This window comes from Schistocerca nitens, chromosome 10 (genome assembly GCF_023898315.1).
Source record: "Schistocerca nitens isolate TAMUIC-IGC-003100 chromosome 10, iqSchNite1.1, whole genome shotgun sequence".
NCBI classification, from domain to species: domain Eukaryota; kingdom Metazoa; phylum Arthropoda; class Insecta; order Orthoptera; family Acrididae; genus Schistocerca; species Schistocerca nitens.
Window position 1 is genome coordinate 183,937,666 of NC_064623.1, and position 17,506 is coordinate 183,955,171.

At 45.0% G+C, this 17,506-nt stretch overlaps 1 protein-coding gene across 1 annotated transcript in view; it reads right to left on the reverse strand.

Moving 5' to 3' along the window:
* Positions 1-17,506, reverse strand: part of LOC126209978 (potassium voltage-gated channel protein eag-like) — a 667,509-nt gene that overhangs the window by 187,373 nt on the left and 462,630 nt on the right. The window contains exon 3 of the mRNA XM_049939089.1: positions 7,039-7,171. Coding sequence (XP_049795046.1) covers positions 7,039-7,171 — 133 coding nt within the window. The remainder of the gene's footprint in view (positions 1-7,038; positions 7,172-17,506) is intronic.

Below are 17,506 nucleotides of genomic sequence, written 5' to 3' on the forward strand. Positions count from 1 at the left end.
CTTAATTAGACTACATTCCATTATCCAAGTTTTGCTTTTGTTGATGTTCATCTTATACCCTGCTTTCAAGACACTGTCCATTCCGTTCAACTGCTCTTCCAAGTCCTTTGCTGTCTCTGACAGAATTACAATGTCATCGGCGAACCTCAAAGTTTTTATTTCTTCTCCATGGATTTTAAGTCCTACTCCATACTTTTCTTTTGTTTCCTTTATTGCTTGCTCAATATACAGATTGAATAACATCGGGGATAGGCTACAACCCTGTGGCATTCCCTTCCCAACCACTGCTTCCCTTTCATACCCCTCGACTCTTAAAACTGCCATCTGCTTTCTGTACAAATTGTAAATAGTCTTTCGCTCCCTGTGTTTTACCCCTGCCACCTTCAGAATTTGAAAGAGAGTATTCCAATCAACATTATAAAAAGCTTTCTCTAAGTCTACAAATGCTAGAAACGTAGATTTGCCTTTCCTTAATCTTCCTTCTAAGATAAGTCGTAGGCTTAGTATTTGCTCACGTGTTCCAACATTTTTACTGAATCCAAACTCATCTTCCCCGAAGTCGGCTTCTATCAGTTTTTCCATTCGTCTGTAAAGAATTCGCGTTAGCATTTTGCAGCTGTGACTTACTAAATTGATAGTTCGATAATTTTCACATCTGTTAACACCTGATTTCGTTGGGATTAAATTCTTCTTGAAGTCTGAGGATATTTCGCCAGTCTCATACATCTTGCTCACCAGATGGTAGAGTTTTGTCAGGACTGGCTCTCCCAAGGCTGTCAGTAGTTCTAATGGAATGTTGTCTACTCCGGGGCCTTGTTTCGACTCAGGTCTTTCAGTGCTCTGTCAAACTCTTCACGCAGTATCGTATCTCTCATTTCATCTTCATCTGCATCCTCTTCCATTTCCATAATATTGTCCTCAAGTACCTCGCCCTTGTATAGATCCTCTATATACTCAAACACGTCATGTGACTTGTGATATCACGAATTTTATGTGGTTGAGTCAAATTATAGTATTTTAGTGATATTTCACAATCAAGGCCTCACCTGCTGCTAAAACATAAAATTCTGAAGCTTAGATATACGTAAGATTTTAGTGAAGCTTCAAGTACACATCGTTCTGTCCTATTTTCTTCACTGTTGATAACGTTCGAAGGTTGAAGATTGCTCTGAGACACAGTGTAGTTGCAGTGTGGTTCAATACTGTGTAAAGCGGCTGCTAGAACAATGGTGGGGCCAGAATTGCTGGTTGTATCTGCTTTTCATGGTTTCCAGATTGCCTGTTAAAGAGCCGTCCGTAAACCGACCCATAAAGCCGGCAGGCGCCCTGGCTCTCCAGACCTGCTTAATGCGCCCAGCCCAGCCGTGCCCCGCCACTAGCGTCGGCTGCAGTTTGATGTGGGGTCGTAAAGACGTTCAGTGCGTTGCTCGACGCGGCGTTTCCGGCCGGAATCGTCATACTGCGGATATTATACTACAGCAGGCGGGCAGTCGGCCTACACGGAGCGTTGTCTGGCGGATGCGGTTCTGGCCTAGTCGACCCAGTTCACAGCTGCAGTATGAGGTCAGGAGAATGGCTTGATGGCAGAGGAAGTGTGTGTGTGTGTGTGTGTGTGTGTGTGTATGAGGGAGAGGGAGACGGAGGCGGAGATGGAGAGAGAGAGAGAGAGAGAGAGAGAGAGAGAGAGAGAGAGAGAGAGAATAGTGTAGAGATGGGTAGTAAATTGTTGGAGAAAGAGAGGAAAGAAAGTTACTAAGGAAGAAGAGAATGGAAGGGAGAGACAGAAGGAAGCAGAGAAGGAGGAAGGGATAAATGTAAAGAATGAATGGAAATGGATAATTGGGAATCAGAGGTAGAAGCAGAAAGGTGGACGTGAGAAGGAATGAGGAACAGAGATAAAAGGGATGTGGGAGAAGAAAATAGTAGACACGTAGGGGAATGGAAGAAAAGAGGATAGGAGTGGACGCAGAGGTGGTGAGAAGGAGAGGGACAGGGAGGGATCAATGCTGGGAATAACAGAGAGTGGAATAGATAACACTAAAGAACTGGAGACTTAAAGAGGAGGGAGGAAGAAACAGGAAATGAGACATAAAGAAACAGTGAAAGGAACTCAGAGGGAGAAAGTAGAGAGTGGGTAATGACGAAAGTTTGGATAATAGATGGAAGGAATTGAGAAGGCTGGAGAGGAATAATGGACAGTTTATGATTAAATGCACCATTTGAGAACAAGCCTTCAAGCTGAGGACAAGATTGGACAATGAAGGAAAGGTTAAGTACTAAATGGTTTTGAGAGAGATTACATACAATTTCATGTTAGTGATTTAATGAAACTAGATTCATCAGTAATCAGGATGGCGAGATAGTTATTTGAAACCCACTCCCTTTGAAAATGGTCGAATGGACTATCCACTGTGTGACTTTGTTATTTGAAATCTCACTTGGGTAGTGGAGGGTAAGTGTCAATTTTGAAGATGACAGGGAGGGAATAAATAAAGATTGAGAGGATGATGTGAGAGTTGAAGGAAGTGGGTGTGACACAAAGAAGACTAGATGAAGGATTGGGGTTAGAAGGATAATGGGAAGAGAGATGCAGGGGAAAAGTTAGTGGGAAGTGGGATGGTCAGAAGAAGCCTGGTAGGTAAAAAGACAGACAGTGGAGGAAGACGAGTTGTGGGTGGAAGAATAATGGATGGTTGGAAGAGGAGTGGTGGGAAGAAGGATGATGGGGAAAACGATACTAGGGGGAAAATGTAGGAGGGATAGAAAGTATTGTGGGAGGAGGAAAGGATTGTAAGGAGAGGAAACGAATGTGCGGGAGGGGGGTGAAGGAAAGGAGTGTGGGGGAAGTAAAGATTGGTGGACGGAGTAACGAGTAACAGAAGGATGTAAAGTATACTGGTAGCGAGGAATGAGGATTTAGAGGGAAATGAGGGAGAGAGAAAGAAAGATCATGGGAGCGAAAGAGGCACTGGACAAACGATGATGGCAGTGAGAAATACGGATGGACAGAGGGAGACGTGAAAGGGGGGGGGGGGAGGGAGGGGGGATTGGCGAGCAGCAGAACAAGGAGGGTTAATGAAAGTCCTTAGTATACCCCAAGTTTAGCAGTTTCAGATTTATGTTCAGACGCCAAGCGAATGTCATAATGAAATGTATCACAGATGACATGGACAGACAGCACTGGGTTAGGATCATGCGTTCTAAAGAATACTGATGCACTGAAATGATTCTGAATATCAACTGATGTGGAGAGATCGAGGAATGTACGACCTTTCCTATACCGAACGATCGTGTCTATAACGCTTCTTCTGGAAAGGTATTATTTGAAATTCAGAAACAACATTATCTTCACAGAAGGGCTGTCATTGCGTGAACGGTGATAGGGACAATATAGTGTGCCCTGACTGCATTTTTCAGTATTATAAGCGCTGTTCGCGTAGTTGAGAGTGAGGACATTGGGTTCAGATAGAACGGGACATGCGTGGGACGCTATCGGGAGACACGTACCTTAGCATGTTCCACGTAAGTAATTGTTCCCGGCTACATAGGATAGAACAGGAAAAAGTGGTTGTGGCTGCATAGTAATCTCGCCTGCTACTCTCGTGTGTGTTACATTAGAGAATGAGTATTCGAGAGATGGCATTCAAGTCGATACTTTCTAGTAACAAATTTGAAACCGCCTGTATTCCACAAATTGCGAATAATATACAGGGTGTTTCAAAAATGACCGGTATATTTGAAACGGCAATACAAACTAAACGAGTAGCGATAGAAATACACCGTTTGTTGCAATATGCTTGGGACAACAGTACATTTTCAGGCAGACAAACTTTCGAAATTACAGTAGTTACAATTGTCAACAACAGATGGCGCTGCGGTCTGGGAAACTCTATAGTACGATATTTTCCACATATCCACCATGCGTAGCAATAATATGGCGTAGTCTCTGAATGAAATTACCCGAAACCTTTGACAACGTGTCTGGCGGAATGGCTTCACATGCAGATGAGATGTACTGCTTCAGCTGTTCAATTGTTTCTGGATTCTGGCGGTACACCTGGTCTTTCAAGTGTCCCCACAGAAAGAAGTCACAGGGGTTCATGTCTGGCGAATAGGGAGGCCAATCCACGCCGCCTCCTGTATGTTTCGGATAGCCCAAAGCAATCACACGATCATCGAAATATTCATTCAGGAAATTAAAGACGTCGGCCGTGCGATGTGGCCGGGCACCATCCTGCATAAACCACGAGGTGTTCGCAGTGTCGTCTAAGGCAGTTTGTACCGCCACAAATTCACGAAGAATGTCCAGATAGCGTGATGCAGTAATCGTTTCGGATCTGAAAAATGGGCCAATGATTCCTTTGGAAGAAATGGCGGCCCAGACCAGTACTTTTTGAGGATGCAGGGACGATGGGACTGCAACATGGGGCTTTTCGGTTCCCCATATGCGCCAGTTCTGTTTATTGACGAAGCCGTCCAGGTAAAAATAAGCTTCGTCAGTAAACCAAATGCTGCCCACATGCATATCGCCGTCATCAATCCTGTGCACTATATCGTTAGCGAATGTCTCTCGTGCAGCAATGGTAGCGGCGCTGAGGGGTTGCCGCGTTTGAATTTTGTATGGATAGAGGTGTAAACTCTGGCGCATGAGACGATACGTGGACTTTGGCGTCATTTGGACCGCAGCTGCAACACGGCGAACGGAAACCCGAGGCCGCTGTTGGATCACCTGCTGCACTAGCTGCGCGTTGCCCTCTGTGGTTGCCGTACGCGGTCGCCCTACCTTTCCAGCACGTTCATCCGTCACGTTCACAGTCCGTTGAAATTTTGCAAACAGATCCTTTATTGTATCGCTTTTCGGTCCTTTGGTTACATTACACCTCCGTTGAAAACTTCGTCTTGTTGCAACAACACTGTGTTCTCGGCGGTGGAATTCCAACACCAGAAAAATCCTCTGTTCTAAGGAATAAACCATGTTGTCCACAGCACACTTGCACGTTGTGAACAGCACACGCTTACAGCAGAAAGACGACGTACAGACTGCGTTGTCTTCTATATCTTTCACATCACTTGCAGCGCCATCTGTTGTTGAAAATTGTAACTACTGTAATTTCGAAAGTTTGTCCGCCTGAAAATGTACTGTTGTCCCAAGCATATTGCAACAAACGGTGTATTTCTATCGCTGCTCGTTTAGCTTTTATTGCCGTTTCAATAATACCGGTCATTTTTGAAACACCCTGTACTATACCATATTGCATTTTACCTCAAGACACTAAGAAAAGATGCAAAAAGAATAAAATTATTAATGTCGGACTCTTATAGCTCCCAAGATTGTAGGAGATTGTGGAGACGTCAGTTTAAAAGATTGAAAGTTTTTATTCGCTTCTTTTCTTGTTTACTTTTGCACTCATCTGTTTTACTTTTTTCCAATTTACGTGCAATCTAATGGCCAGTCTTCAGGCACAAAGATGCAGGAATCGATATACGTATCCAGCGTATGCCATCGGATAGAGAGAATGATGAAAATGTTCTGAGATTACAACTTAATGTTTCTCGATTAAGCCATTAGGGAACCTCCGAAACAGCTGAGTCAAAGAATGTATTTGATCTTGCTGTCTGATGGATAGTTCATGTAAGATGCGTGTTCATACTGAGATTCCTTAACGTTCTAGTTACAAAGCAATTTCCTCCTGCTCTCTGTCACATGATATATATTGTGTACGTATAGTGATATTAAACGTCCATTCTCATCAGTCTGCCTATAAAATAAGCGGCTTTTACGACTTTTATGAAAAACCTATCGAGGCAGTCAACGTACACCTTATTACCCATTAGAGGAGCTAAAATTGCTCTGTCCAAAATGAGGTGCGTCCATGAAGAAAGTCCTGCAGTCTGCAAAATTTTATCTGAAATAAAAAAAAAAAAATTCTCCACTTATAGGATACTGTGCACCGAGTAATAGCACAGCTTTATAAAATTAGAAAAAAATGATAAAACGTGGACTTTTGAAACGAAGACGTAGTTGTGTCGTATGTCTTTGGCTATATTTTTTACAGTAGCCATGCAGTAAATTGAAATAAAATAAGTCTCTTAGACATTACGGACATACCATAGGAGTAATTCAGACAAATGAAATCCACTGTATCTCATGTTGGAGTAAACTGCGGGCACACTGATAAAGAAGTTTCCGAATTTTGGTTGAATAGCTCTCGAATGTGTCAAGAAACGTGATCAAAAACACACGCCACTACATCTTTGTTTCAAAAGTCAACAATTTTATTATTTTTTTCAATTTTCAAAAAACTGTGCTTTTACTCCGTGTGCAGTATACTACACATTAATAACACATTTTTTTCCAGATACGTTTTGCGGACTGCAGGACTTCCGTAACGGACACACCTCACACCTCATTCTGAACAGAGCAAACTTAACTCCTTAGATGTGAATGAATATTTACGTTCGTTGCTTCGTTGGTTTTTCCAGAAAATTGTAAAAATTGCTTATTTTACAGACTGACTGAGGAGAATGGTCCCGTAAGAAGCAGGCATTTGGCTCGATACCGTGTAAATAGAACTGAGTGCATTAAGAAATAAATGTAAGTTCTTTATAATCGACTTTATCTCACTATTGGGAGCGTATACGATTGTTTTTAATCGTTTGGATTTTGTTAGGAAATTCTGAAAGACCTGAGTTCACCTGATACGCAAATCAAAGTCAGCACAGCGTGTCAGTGCAATAAAATGTTCTCGGGTTTGTTGCCGCGTCAGTCCGCTGTGCTTGCATACACACTGTGGATCGAGTTACCAGTTACCATACTGCGATATGAATATGTCGCTGAGAGAAACGAGGGAGGATTTTATTGCACCATGTCCACATGCCAGATACCCGTTCCGTACCATAGGAGGCAGCAGGTCTCAGCACAGCACTTACTCAACGTGAGAAAGACGTGTTACCTTTGTGCAAGAGTACAGAGAGGTGTGGTGAAGCTACCAGAGGAACAGATTACTGGAGTGACGTCAGGTTGGGCGGGGTACTCACTGTTCTTCTTGTAGAGCAGGATCTCGAACTGGTCGTGGATCTGGTTCTCGAGGCACTCGTCGATACGCGCGATAGTCTCCTTGTCGGTCAGCTCGCCGTACATGAAGGTGCACCGGCACGACTTCTGCATCACCTGCGGGCAAGAGAGAGAGAGCTACTATGACACCACCGCATCTGACAGTGTCATCAACAGCTGCGGCAGCAGCAGGCATCAAAATCAGCACCACTAGTAGTTGGGCAATAAGCGTACCAGCCCAGTCACTGGCATATCCATCATCAGCACCTCTGCTCTCACATGTTCCTGTTACTGCCATGAACATGACAATGATGACTGTTACCACAGCTGCCACGACCAGCTGCAGGAGAGTTCTGCCATTGCTTTACCCAAGGTCATCACCATTAATATTATTGGGTTTTGTTGAAAAAAATCAGTAACCGGTTGCACAAAAGAAATTTTATTTCTTGACCGGTTTCTGTCACCCTAGTGTCGTTCATCAGAAGATTAACAACTAGTTGCTGAACTTTTTCTTACAAATATTCTTACAGCTGCTGAGGATGGACAAAGAATTAAACCACTAGCGTTATATTCTTACAGCTGGAACCGAGCGAGGTGGCGCAGTGGTTAGACACTGGACTCGCATTCGGGAGGACGACGGTTCAGTCCCGCGTCCGGCCATCCTGCTTTAGGTTCTCCGTGATTTACCTAAATCACTCCAGGCAAATGCCGGGATGGTTCCTCTGAAAGGGCACGGCCGACTTCCTTCCCCGCCCTTCCCTAATCCGATGAGACCGATGACCATGCTGTCTGGTCTCCTTCCCCAACCAACCAACCAACCAATCTTACAGCTGTTGAGGATGGACAAAGAACTAAACCACTAGCGTTATTATATCACCATAATCATTTGCAAATAACATGATGACCACCTTACATCTGACAGTAATGATCTACGTCACTATATCAGCCGCGTGGAGTGGCCGCGTGGTTTGAGGCGTCATGTTACGGATTGCGCGGCCCCTGCCGCCGGAGGTTCGAGTCCTCCCTCGCCTGTTGGTGTGTCTGTTGCTCATAGCATAAGTTAGTTTAAGTAGTGTGTAAGTCTAGTGACCGATGACGTCAGAAGTTTGGTTCCTTAGGAATTCACACACACTCTCTGTATTATCAGCAAGACTGACAATGTTATCACCATCAACATCACTACCACTACCATCACCAACATTGTCATCGTCATATTCCTCATCTATGTCATGAACATCACTATTACTATAGCCATTACACTACCTCTGACACTGTCATAATAATAGTGTCACCGCTCTTGTCACTGACACCATGATAACCTAAAACATTGCCACCGAGCGAGGTGGCGCAGTGGTTAGCACACTGGACTCGCATTCGGGAGGACGTCTCCGGCCATCCTGATTTAGGTTTTCCGTGATTTCCCGAAATCGCTTCAGGCAAATGCCGGGATGGTCCCTTTGAAAGGGCACGGCCGATTTCCTTCCCCATCCTTCCCTCACCCGAGCTTGCGCTCCATCTCTAATGACCTCGTTGTCGACGAGACGTTAAACACTACTCTCCTCCTCCTCCTCTTAAACCATTGTCATCTCCGACATTGTACTTGCCACCTTCATCATCTTCATCCGTTGTGGACCCCATCACTGCCATCAACCTTATCTATATGCACCACCACCACCACTACCACCACCACCACCAACACCAACAACATTATCCCTCTGACTTGCCTACGGGACTACTGGAAAAACATTCAACTGTTCTACAAATCAACAAATATACAAGTGACAAATTCTACCTGCGCAATAATGAAGCTCACTTAATGGATTCAACCTATCAGATATACACTACTGGCCATTAAATTTCCAACACCACGAAGATGACGTGCTACAGACGCGAAATTTAACCGACAGGAAGAAGACGCTGTGAAATGCAAATGATTAGCTTTTCAGAGCATTCACACAAGGTTGGTGCTGGTGGCGACACCTACAATGTGCTGACATGAGAAAAGTTTCCAACCGATTTCTCATACACAAACAGCAGTTGATCGGCGTTGCCTGGTAAAACGTTGTTTCGATGCCTCGTGTAAGGAGGAGAAATGCGTACCAGCACGTTTCCGACTTTGATAAAGGTCGAATTGTAGCCTATCGCGGTTGCGGTTTATCGTATCGCGACATTGCTGCTCGCGTTGGTCGAGATCCAATGACTTTTAGAAGTATATGGACTCGGTGAGTTCAGGAGGGTAATACGGAACGCCGTGCTGGATCCCAACGGCCTCGTATGACTAGCAGTCGAGATGACAGGCATCTAATCGGCATGGCTGTAACGGATCATGCAGCGACGTCTCGATCCCTGAGTCATCACATGGGGACGTTTCCAAGACGACAACCATCTGCACGAACAGTTGGACGTCGTTTGCAGCAGCATGGACTATCAGCTCGGAGACCATGGCTGCGGTTACCCTTGCCGCTGCATCTCAGACAGGAGCGCTTGTGATGGTGCACTCAACGATGAACCTGGGTGCACGAATGGCAAAACGTCATTTTTTCGGATGAATCCCGGTTCTGTGTACAGACTCATGATGGTCGCATCCGTGTTTGGCGACATCGCGGTGAACACACATTGGAAGCGTGTATTCGTCATCGCCATACTGGCGTATCACCCGGTGTGATGGTATGGGGTGCCATTGGGTACACGTCTCGCTCACCTCTTGTTCACATTGACGGCACTTTGAACAGTGGACGGTACATTTTAGATGTGTTACGACCCGTGGCTCTACCCCTCATTCGATCCCTGCGAAACCCTACATTTCAGCAGGATAATGCACAACCGCATGTTGCAGGTCATTTACGGGCCTTTCTGGATACAGAAAATGTTCCACTGCTGCCCTGGCGAGCACATTCTCCAGATCTCTCAAAAATTGAAAACGTCTGGTCAATGGTGGCCGAGCAACTGGCTCGTCACAATACGCCAGTCACTACTGTTGATGAACTGTGGTATCGTGTTGAAGCTGCGTGGGCAGCTGTATCTGTACACGCCATCCAAGCTGTTTGACTCAATGCCCAGGCGTATCAAGGCCGTTATTACGGCCAGAGGTGGTTGTTCTGGGTACTGATTTCTCAGGATCTATGCACCCAAATTGCGTGCAAATGTAATCACATGTCAGTTCTAGTATAATACATTTGTCCAATGAATTCCCGTTTATCAGCTGGATTTCTTCTTGGTGTAGCAATTTTAATGGCAAGCAGTGTGATTTTTGAGGAGACTAAGATATGTCGTGTGCTATTGTTCTTTTCGTGAATTTCTGAGGAACTATTCTAATTTTGTTCGGAGAACGATAGACCTATAGCATACCCATCAGGAACCGCGAAAAGAATGCATTCTCGAAATTCTGTTGCGAACTTAGCCAGTGGTGAAAATGGGTCCCTCATAAATTATTATTTGGACAAAAAAGTCATTATGGTTTTGTGTAGAGTTCTTGAAGATCTATTCATAATTGTGATAATTTTTCGCAAATTGGCAAATAATTTTTTCTTACCAGATTATTATTTTCCTGATTACTACAGTTTATTTCCCAAAATTCTTCAGAAATATTAAAATTTTGTACAGATAACTTTAGAACTACAGCATCTGTTACAAGAACGGTGAAAAAAGGTACATTCCCCTATAGTGTGTAAGCTTGCCTTTTGCAGGAAATGCTCTTGCCGGCTAAGCTATCCAGGTGTGACAGTTTCACAAGTGCCAGGACCTCTGGCTCCACTGTTTCCGAGCGGTTCTAGGCGCTGCTGCTACGGCCGCAGGTGCGAATCCTGCCTCGGGCATGGATGTGTGTGATGTCCTTAGGTTAGTTAGGTTTAAGTAGTTCTAAGTTCTAGGGGACTGATCACCTCAGAAGTTAAGTCGCATAGTGCTTAGAGCCATTTGAACCATTTTTTGAACCTCTGGCCCACTTTCTACCCTGTGCAGAAGTCTCCCTGCGGCTCTGGTGTTCCTGATGGAAATATGTTGTGAATTTATTGTGCAGTTGTTGGTCCTACAAGGAGCCGCTTCAGTGCGAGGTTGCAAGTTCAGTCTGCAGTAAGGCTCAAGTGAAAGTGTTGTGTTGACAACTACGACAGAAAAAGTATTAGCTGCTAATGAATCGCCATGTGCATCAGGAGGGCGACAGAGAATGATGAGGTACAGAGATGTGATGTATGTACTACACTTCACAAAATGGACACCGTTGACACTTAAAACAAAAGCATTAACTAGCGCCATGAACAACGAATGAAAACTGTCGCGCCACATTGATCACATACGTTCGCATCAGCAAGATGGTAGGCGGAATCTTGTACGTTCATCTAGGTATCCACTGTTAAAGAATGCATACAGTGTCATATTGGTGTAACGGAGTGATGAGAGCTGATGGGACGTGACGGCGTGAAACCGAATGCGAAACAGTCTGTCGTGGATCTTATGGTTAAACTGACTATCCTTCAAGGGGTAGCTGCAGTTAGCTAGAATATGTTTTATAGACACGAAAAAAAGATTCCAGAGACTGAATTTCTCCAATGCAATGAACTGCAAACTCACACACCTTTCAGAAGGTGATTTTTATATGCACACCAGGAATCAAGCAAAATCACTTTATTATTACGAGCTATTGGCCAAAAGCAGTGTTCATTCTGCAGTGGGACCTCCCACTCTTGCTTGCTGCGCGGTAAACATTCCCTACTGTCCTTGCAGGACCACGCTACCGAGAAAGAGTTGTAAGGGGAAGATCGCCTCCAAATTCTCGTAGCACAACAAATAATTTTCCAGATAATTTACCATCCAGATCAAAAGTCGATATAACGGTATACGAATGCGTTAGGGCATTGATGTTAGTTGATCTTGGTACAACATTTGTGTTACCCCTAATTTCCAGGGTTCCTTTCATACGCATTTCCTGTTCCAATCCCGATTGGTCGGAGTTGAAAGCAGATTTTCTACTGAACGACGTGATAAATTTCTCTGTCTCCTCTATAAATTTTCGGGGCGATTCCGCAATTTGCACCCTGAAGTTGACGTTTTTTTTCAAATTTCGCTGTCTTACGCCTTCCAATTCTATAGCACTGTTTGAAGTAATCCAACCAACCACTTCTTCCCTTGAAACCACTGTAATCCATATCGCGCCTAATTTGATGTGCATAACATTGGAGGACGCTATCGTGCACGTCCTGTAAATTGTATCGAGCATCTTGAAACGCGCAAACACTAGTCTTTGAAACAAGTGCGCCTTATCCCCTCTTGCATATCCGCAGTTTCTCTTAAGCACTACAGGGTCAAACTGCTGCCGACCTATTCGAAGCTTGCCGCTGTGCCTTCCGGTTCTAGGCGCTTCAGTCCGGAACAGCGCTACTGCTGCGGTCGCAGGTTCGAATTCTCCCTCGAACATGGATGTGTGTGATGTCCTTAGGTTAGTTAGGTTTAAGTAGTTCTAAGTCTAGGGAATTGATGACCTCAGATGTTAAGTCCCATAGTGCTCAGAGCCATTTGAACCATTTTTAACTTATTCGAAATCTGTCCATAATTGCTTTTTTACTATGTTACGGATGGTTCTCCATGTACGTAATTACGTTTACAGCCCGGGCCTTAGAAGACTGTCCTTTACTACGTTTCACTGGAGACTGGATTTGTGGACATCTGTCCTACGGGGAAGATTAACTATATGTCTCGACACCTGTTTCAGTATCACATTCATTTGTTAAGCACATATCGTTATGACTGTATTCCTCATGTACATTGTCCCCACTGTGGAGCGTATAGAGACATTCCCATGACTCATCTTGCAGAGACGCTGACACTCCTCTTTGTCTCTGTGTGAAATTCCTTGGGTTCCTTTCTGACGAAATGTCAGTTTCGGCAGCTGTTGTTGTAGATACAATGCAATGTTTTCTTTGTTTATCGTCGCCATTGCCCTGCTACCACTGTAGCAGTGTTGTGCGTTACTGGACGACTAAGCAGGTCAACTACTTTCCGTAGCCTCATTCTGTCCTCACCGTTGGATACCTCCAGTGCCGCCCCTGTTGTTGGCAGCAGCCAATGTGATTGAAAGGTCGACAATACGTGGGGATTCGAATTCCGTAAACATCATTGATCTTTTGCGACCTCGCACTGAAGCGGTGTTAGCCACTGCCTAGAGGACTGTTTCCAGAATGAATCTTTCACCTCCAGTCCACGAACAGTTTCAATCTGCCAGGAAATTAGAAAAGAATGCACACTCCTCTGTGGAGTGAAATGTTCATTCTGGGAAGCGTAACCTCAATTAGGGTTGCTAAAAGATTGCATTGGACCTATTACCCACAGTGGAGACAGCTGAAGAATGCCATGTTTTCAAGACTGTTCCCACAAACAAGGAAGATGGTACCACAAAAAAAAAAAAATGGCAGAGGCAACCAAGCCCGGACCTCCAACTTGTGTTCCCACAAATAAGGCAGATGGTACCACAATAAAACGACAGAGGCGGACAACCAATTGCCCAGACCTTCAACTTGTATTCCCACAAACAAGGCAGATGGTACCACAATAAAAGGACAGAGGCAGACAACCAATTGCCCGGACCTCCGACTTGTGTTCCCACAAACAAGGCAGATGGTACCACAAGAAAACGACAGAGGCGGACAACCAATTGCCTGGACCTCCGACTTGTGTTCCCCCAAACAAGGCAGATGGTACCACAATAAAACGGCAGAGGCGGACAACCAATTGCCCGGACCTCCGACTTGCTACCATGGAAAAGCAATGCAGAGCCAGTATTGAATCAGCTGCAAGAGATCTGGCGGCAATTTTCACAAAACACGACTTGGGACCTTGCAGCTGTGCTGCGTCAGTGGATGTTGCAGATGTGTCTGGTCTATCTTCCAGTTTACGTATTCCTGCATCCACATCTACAGGGTGGCCAAAGTGCACCGTGCAACACAATTAAAGGCTCACTTTTTCGAATTGCCGCAGAAGTTTGAAACTTGGCTCAAAGGTGGCTACAATCTTTCTTTGTAACAGCGCAAAAGCATTGCGCCTTCCAACAGCTTCCTCGGGCTGGGCGGAAAACAGGTCTGACGTCATAAATTCATGTGAACTGTAAGGTGTGTTAGTGGTGTCACCTTGTCACCAACGCTCACCACAATTCTGCCCAAAGCCACCACAGGTGTGTCACACTAAGGAAAGGTAGACTCACGCTGTCTTGTCCACATTTCCCCCCTTGTTTTGACGCCTCTGCGGTGGTGGCCAAAGCCGTCCACCGTTTAAAACATGCGGTTTTGGTATGGTTGGCCGAGGGAAACATTTCAGACATATAGCCGCTCAACGTCGAGCCGAAAAGGCCGAGGAGATAGAGTAAATGGCGTCAATAAACGACCTCTCTCCTTGGGGCGTTGTTTATGACATATTTCACGGTCGGAAATGACAGTTCGCAATGCAATGAACAACAGGGCGCCTTCTTCCCCCACCCATGCCCACCCCGGAAGTGCGGCATCAACTCGGTGCCACCCAGCCGCCATTGTTGAGCACTTTAACCCTTTGTTTCCTGACATAAGAAAAAATTTACTTTTTAACATTTTCTTTACAGAATTTATGCTATTGTGGCCTCAAATGGCGGTAGGATTTTTTGTAAAATTTTATTTTATTTTTTACAACTTTTTTCACTCCTGGTACTCAGAAGTACCGTCAGACTCCATGGACAGAATCACAACATGCGCAGAAAAATGCTCCAATTTTTATAACTTGTACTTTATTCCACATAAATATTAAATATTTTTATATTAGAAAATTAATGAACAAAAAAATGATATTTCTGAATTTTTTTAAATTCGCATAAATTTACCTTACTATGTGTTTGTCTCTCCACATTCTGTGTGTCCGGTATCCACATTGAGGTGAAGGTGTAAACGGCAAAGAACACTCTGAGTCATCATAATCCGAACAAGTGGAGTTTGTTTCACAATCTGCCTCTTGCAAATTGCACGAAAACGCTTTGTCAAAATTATTAACATTTTCGTCATCATCTTCGATGTCAGTATCCTCTGTAATATCAGAAGGGATGCCCTGATACAAAATTGCTTCAATCTCTGCATCATTTAAAGGTCGAAAGTAGCCACCAGTTTTACGATTTTCGTCCATCTGTGTGTGAAAAAGTGGACAGAACAACTAGTGAGAGGTAACACACTGTTGCTACAATAAAGTGTTCACACAACCTGACGGTACTAACAAGTCCGCCTTATATTTTCCACTTTATCTCACTCACTTGTAACGTAATGCTTCAAACTATTATAAAAAAACAAAGAAGGTAAGTACTTACAATGGAAAACTCAGCGGAAGTTTCAATAAATTGCGCACAAATTCAGGCAACACCATGGGAACAAGCACATACAATCCTCTGTTTTCACAGAAGCGCGCGAAAAACAATTTCAAGATCTGACAGTCAGAGAGGTCTATGTATTGCATAACAACATCTATGAAACAGTAGAGCAGAGTTACTGTTAGGTACCGACAGACTCTCAGATCACGAAACTGCACCACGAGAAAATAATGAGAGTCAAAACTTACTGGTACTTTTAAGTACCATCAGGCAACAAAGGGTTAAAAATCTACCTGAAAAATAAAGAAATGAAATAATCGTGTTGCATGGTCGGCCAAGAGGGCCTTTCTGGGGGAGTTCGGTCACCAGTGCAAGTTGAGCCGTGGTTGCTCGCGTTAATGCCGATTTTCCTTTTGAGCATTTTATCTCCATCGATTGGCGTCTTATTCCTCCCTCAGTTACTGGGTTGGGTTGGGTTGTTTGGGGGAAGAGACCAAACAGCGACGTCATCGGTCTCATTGCATTAGGGAAGGACAGGGAAGGAAGTCGGCTGTGCCCTTTCAAAGGCACCACGCCGGCATTTGCCTGGAGCGATTTAGGGAAATCACGGAAAACGTAAATCAGGATGGCCGGACGCGGGATTGAACCGTCGTCCTCCCGAATGCGAGTCCAGTGTGCCAACCACTGCGCCACCTCACTCGGTCCTCAGTTGCTATCTGAATGAGTTGCTCACTTGCCTCCGTCAGTGGCAGCAGCAGCATTTATCGATACTACTACTGCTGTAACTTCTTTCGTGTGGCAGTTATATGTCCGTGTCGTGGTGTGTGTGTGGCAGTTATATGTCCGTGTCGTGGTGTGTGTGTGGCAGTTATATGTCCGTGTCGTGGTGTGTGTGTGTGGCAGTTATATGTCCGTGTCGTGGGTTGTGTGAGGCAGTTATATGTCCGTGTCGTGGTGTGTGTGAGGCAGTTATATGTCCGTGTCGTGGTGTGTGTGTGGCAGTTATATGTCCGTGTCGTGGTGTGTGTGTGGCAGTTATATGTCTGTGTCGTGGTGTGTGTGTGGCAGTTATATGTCCGTGTCGTGGTGTGTGTGTGGCAGTTATATGTCCATGTCGTGGTGTGTGTGTGTGGCAGTTATATGTCCGTGTCGTGGGTTGTGTGAGGCAGTTATATGTCCGTGTCGTGGTGTGTGTGTGGCAGTTATATGTCCGTGTCGTGGTGTGTGTGTGGCAGTTATATGTCCATGTCGTGGTGTGTGTGTGTGGCAGTTATATGTCCGTGTCGTGGGTTGTGTGAGGCAGTTATATGTCCGTGTCGTGGTGTGTGTGAGGCAGTTATATGTCCGTGTCGTGGTGTGTGTGTGGCAGTTATATGTCCGTGTCGTGGTGTGTGTGTGACAGTTATATGTCCGTGTCGTGGTGTGTGTGTGGCAGTTATATGTCCGTGTCGTGGTGTGTGTGTGGCAGTTATATGTCCGTGTCGTGGTGTGTGTGTGGCAGTTGTATGTCCATGTCGTGGTGTGTGTGTGTGGCAGTTATATGTCCGTGTCGTGGGTTGTGTGAGGCAGTTATATGTCCGTGTCGTGGTGTGTGTGAGGCAGTTATATGTCCGTGTCGTGGTGTGTGTGTGGCAGTTATATGTCCGTGTCGTGGTGTGTGTGTGGCAGTTATATGTCCGTGTCGTGGTGTGTGTGTGGCAGTTATATGTCCGTGTCGTGGTGTGTGTGTGGCAGTTATATGTCCGTGTCGTGGTGTGTGTGTGTGTGTGTGTGTGTGTGTGTGTATGTGTGGCAGTTGGTCGGTTGCGGCGGAGCTGCGATGAAGTCCCTGCAGGCCGGGGCCGCTGGTGGCATTCACGCGCGGTCGCAGTTGTGTGGCACCAGCTGTGAGAACTGCTGAATACTGGAGTTCGTCGCCTGAATGCTGGAGTTGAGTAATCAGTGAACCTGTCATGAAAGCTCAACCGTTCTGACATCTCTTCGTTGATTGCTGGTTGTTGCATCCTGGGCTGTCCCCGCAACCAGCCACGTGATGGTGTGTTGGAGTCGGCAAAATTTTGCAGCCGTCTCCCTGTATGGTGTTTAAACTTTGAAATGATTATAATTTATTAGTGAAGTGTACCAGCGGTATCTTCTGCCTT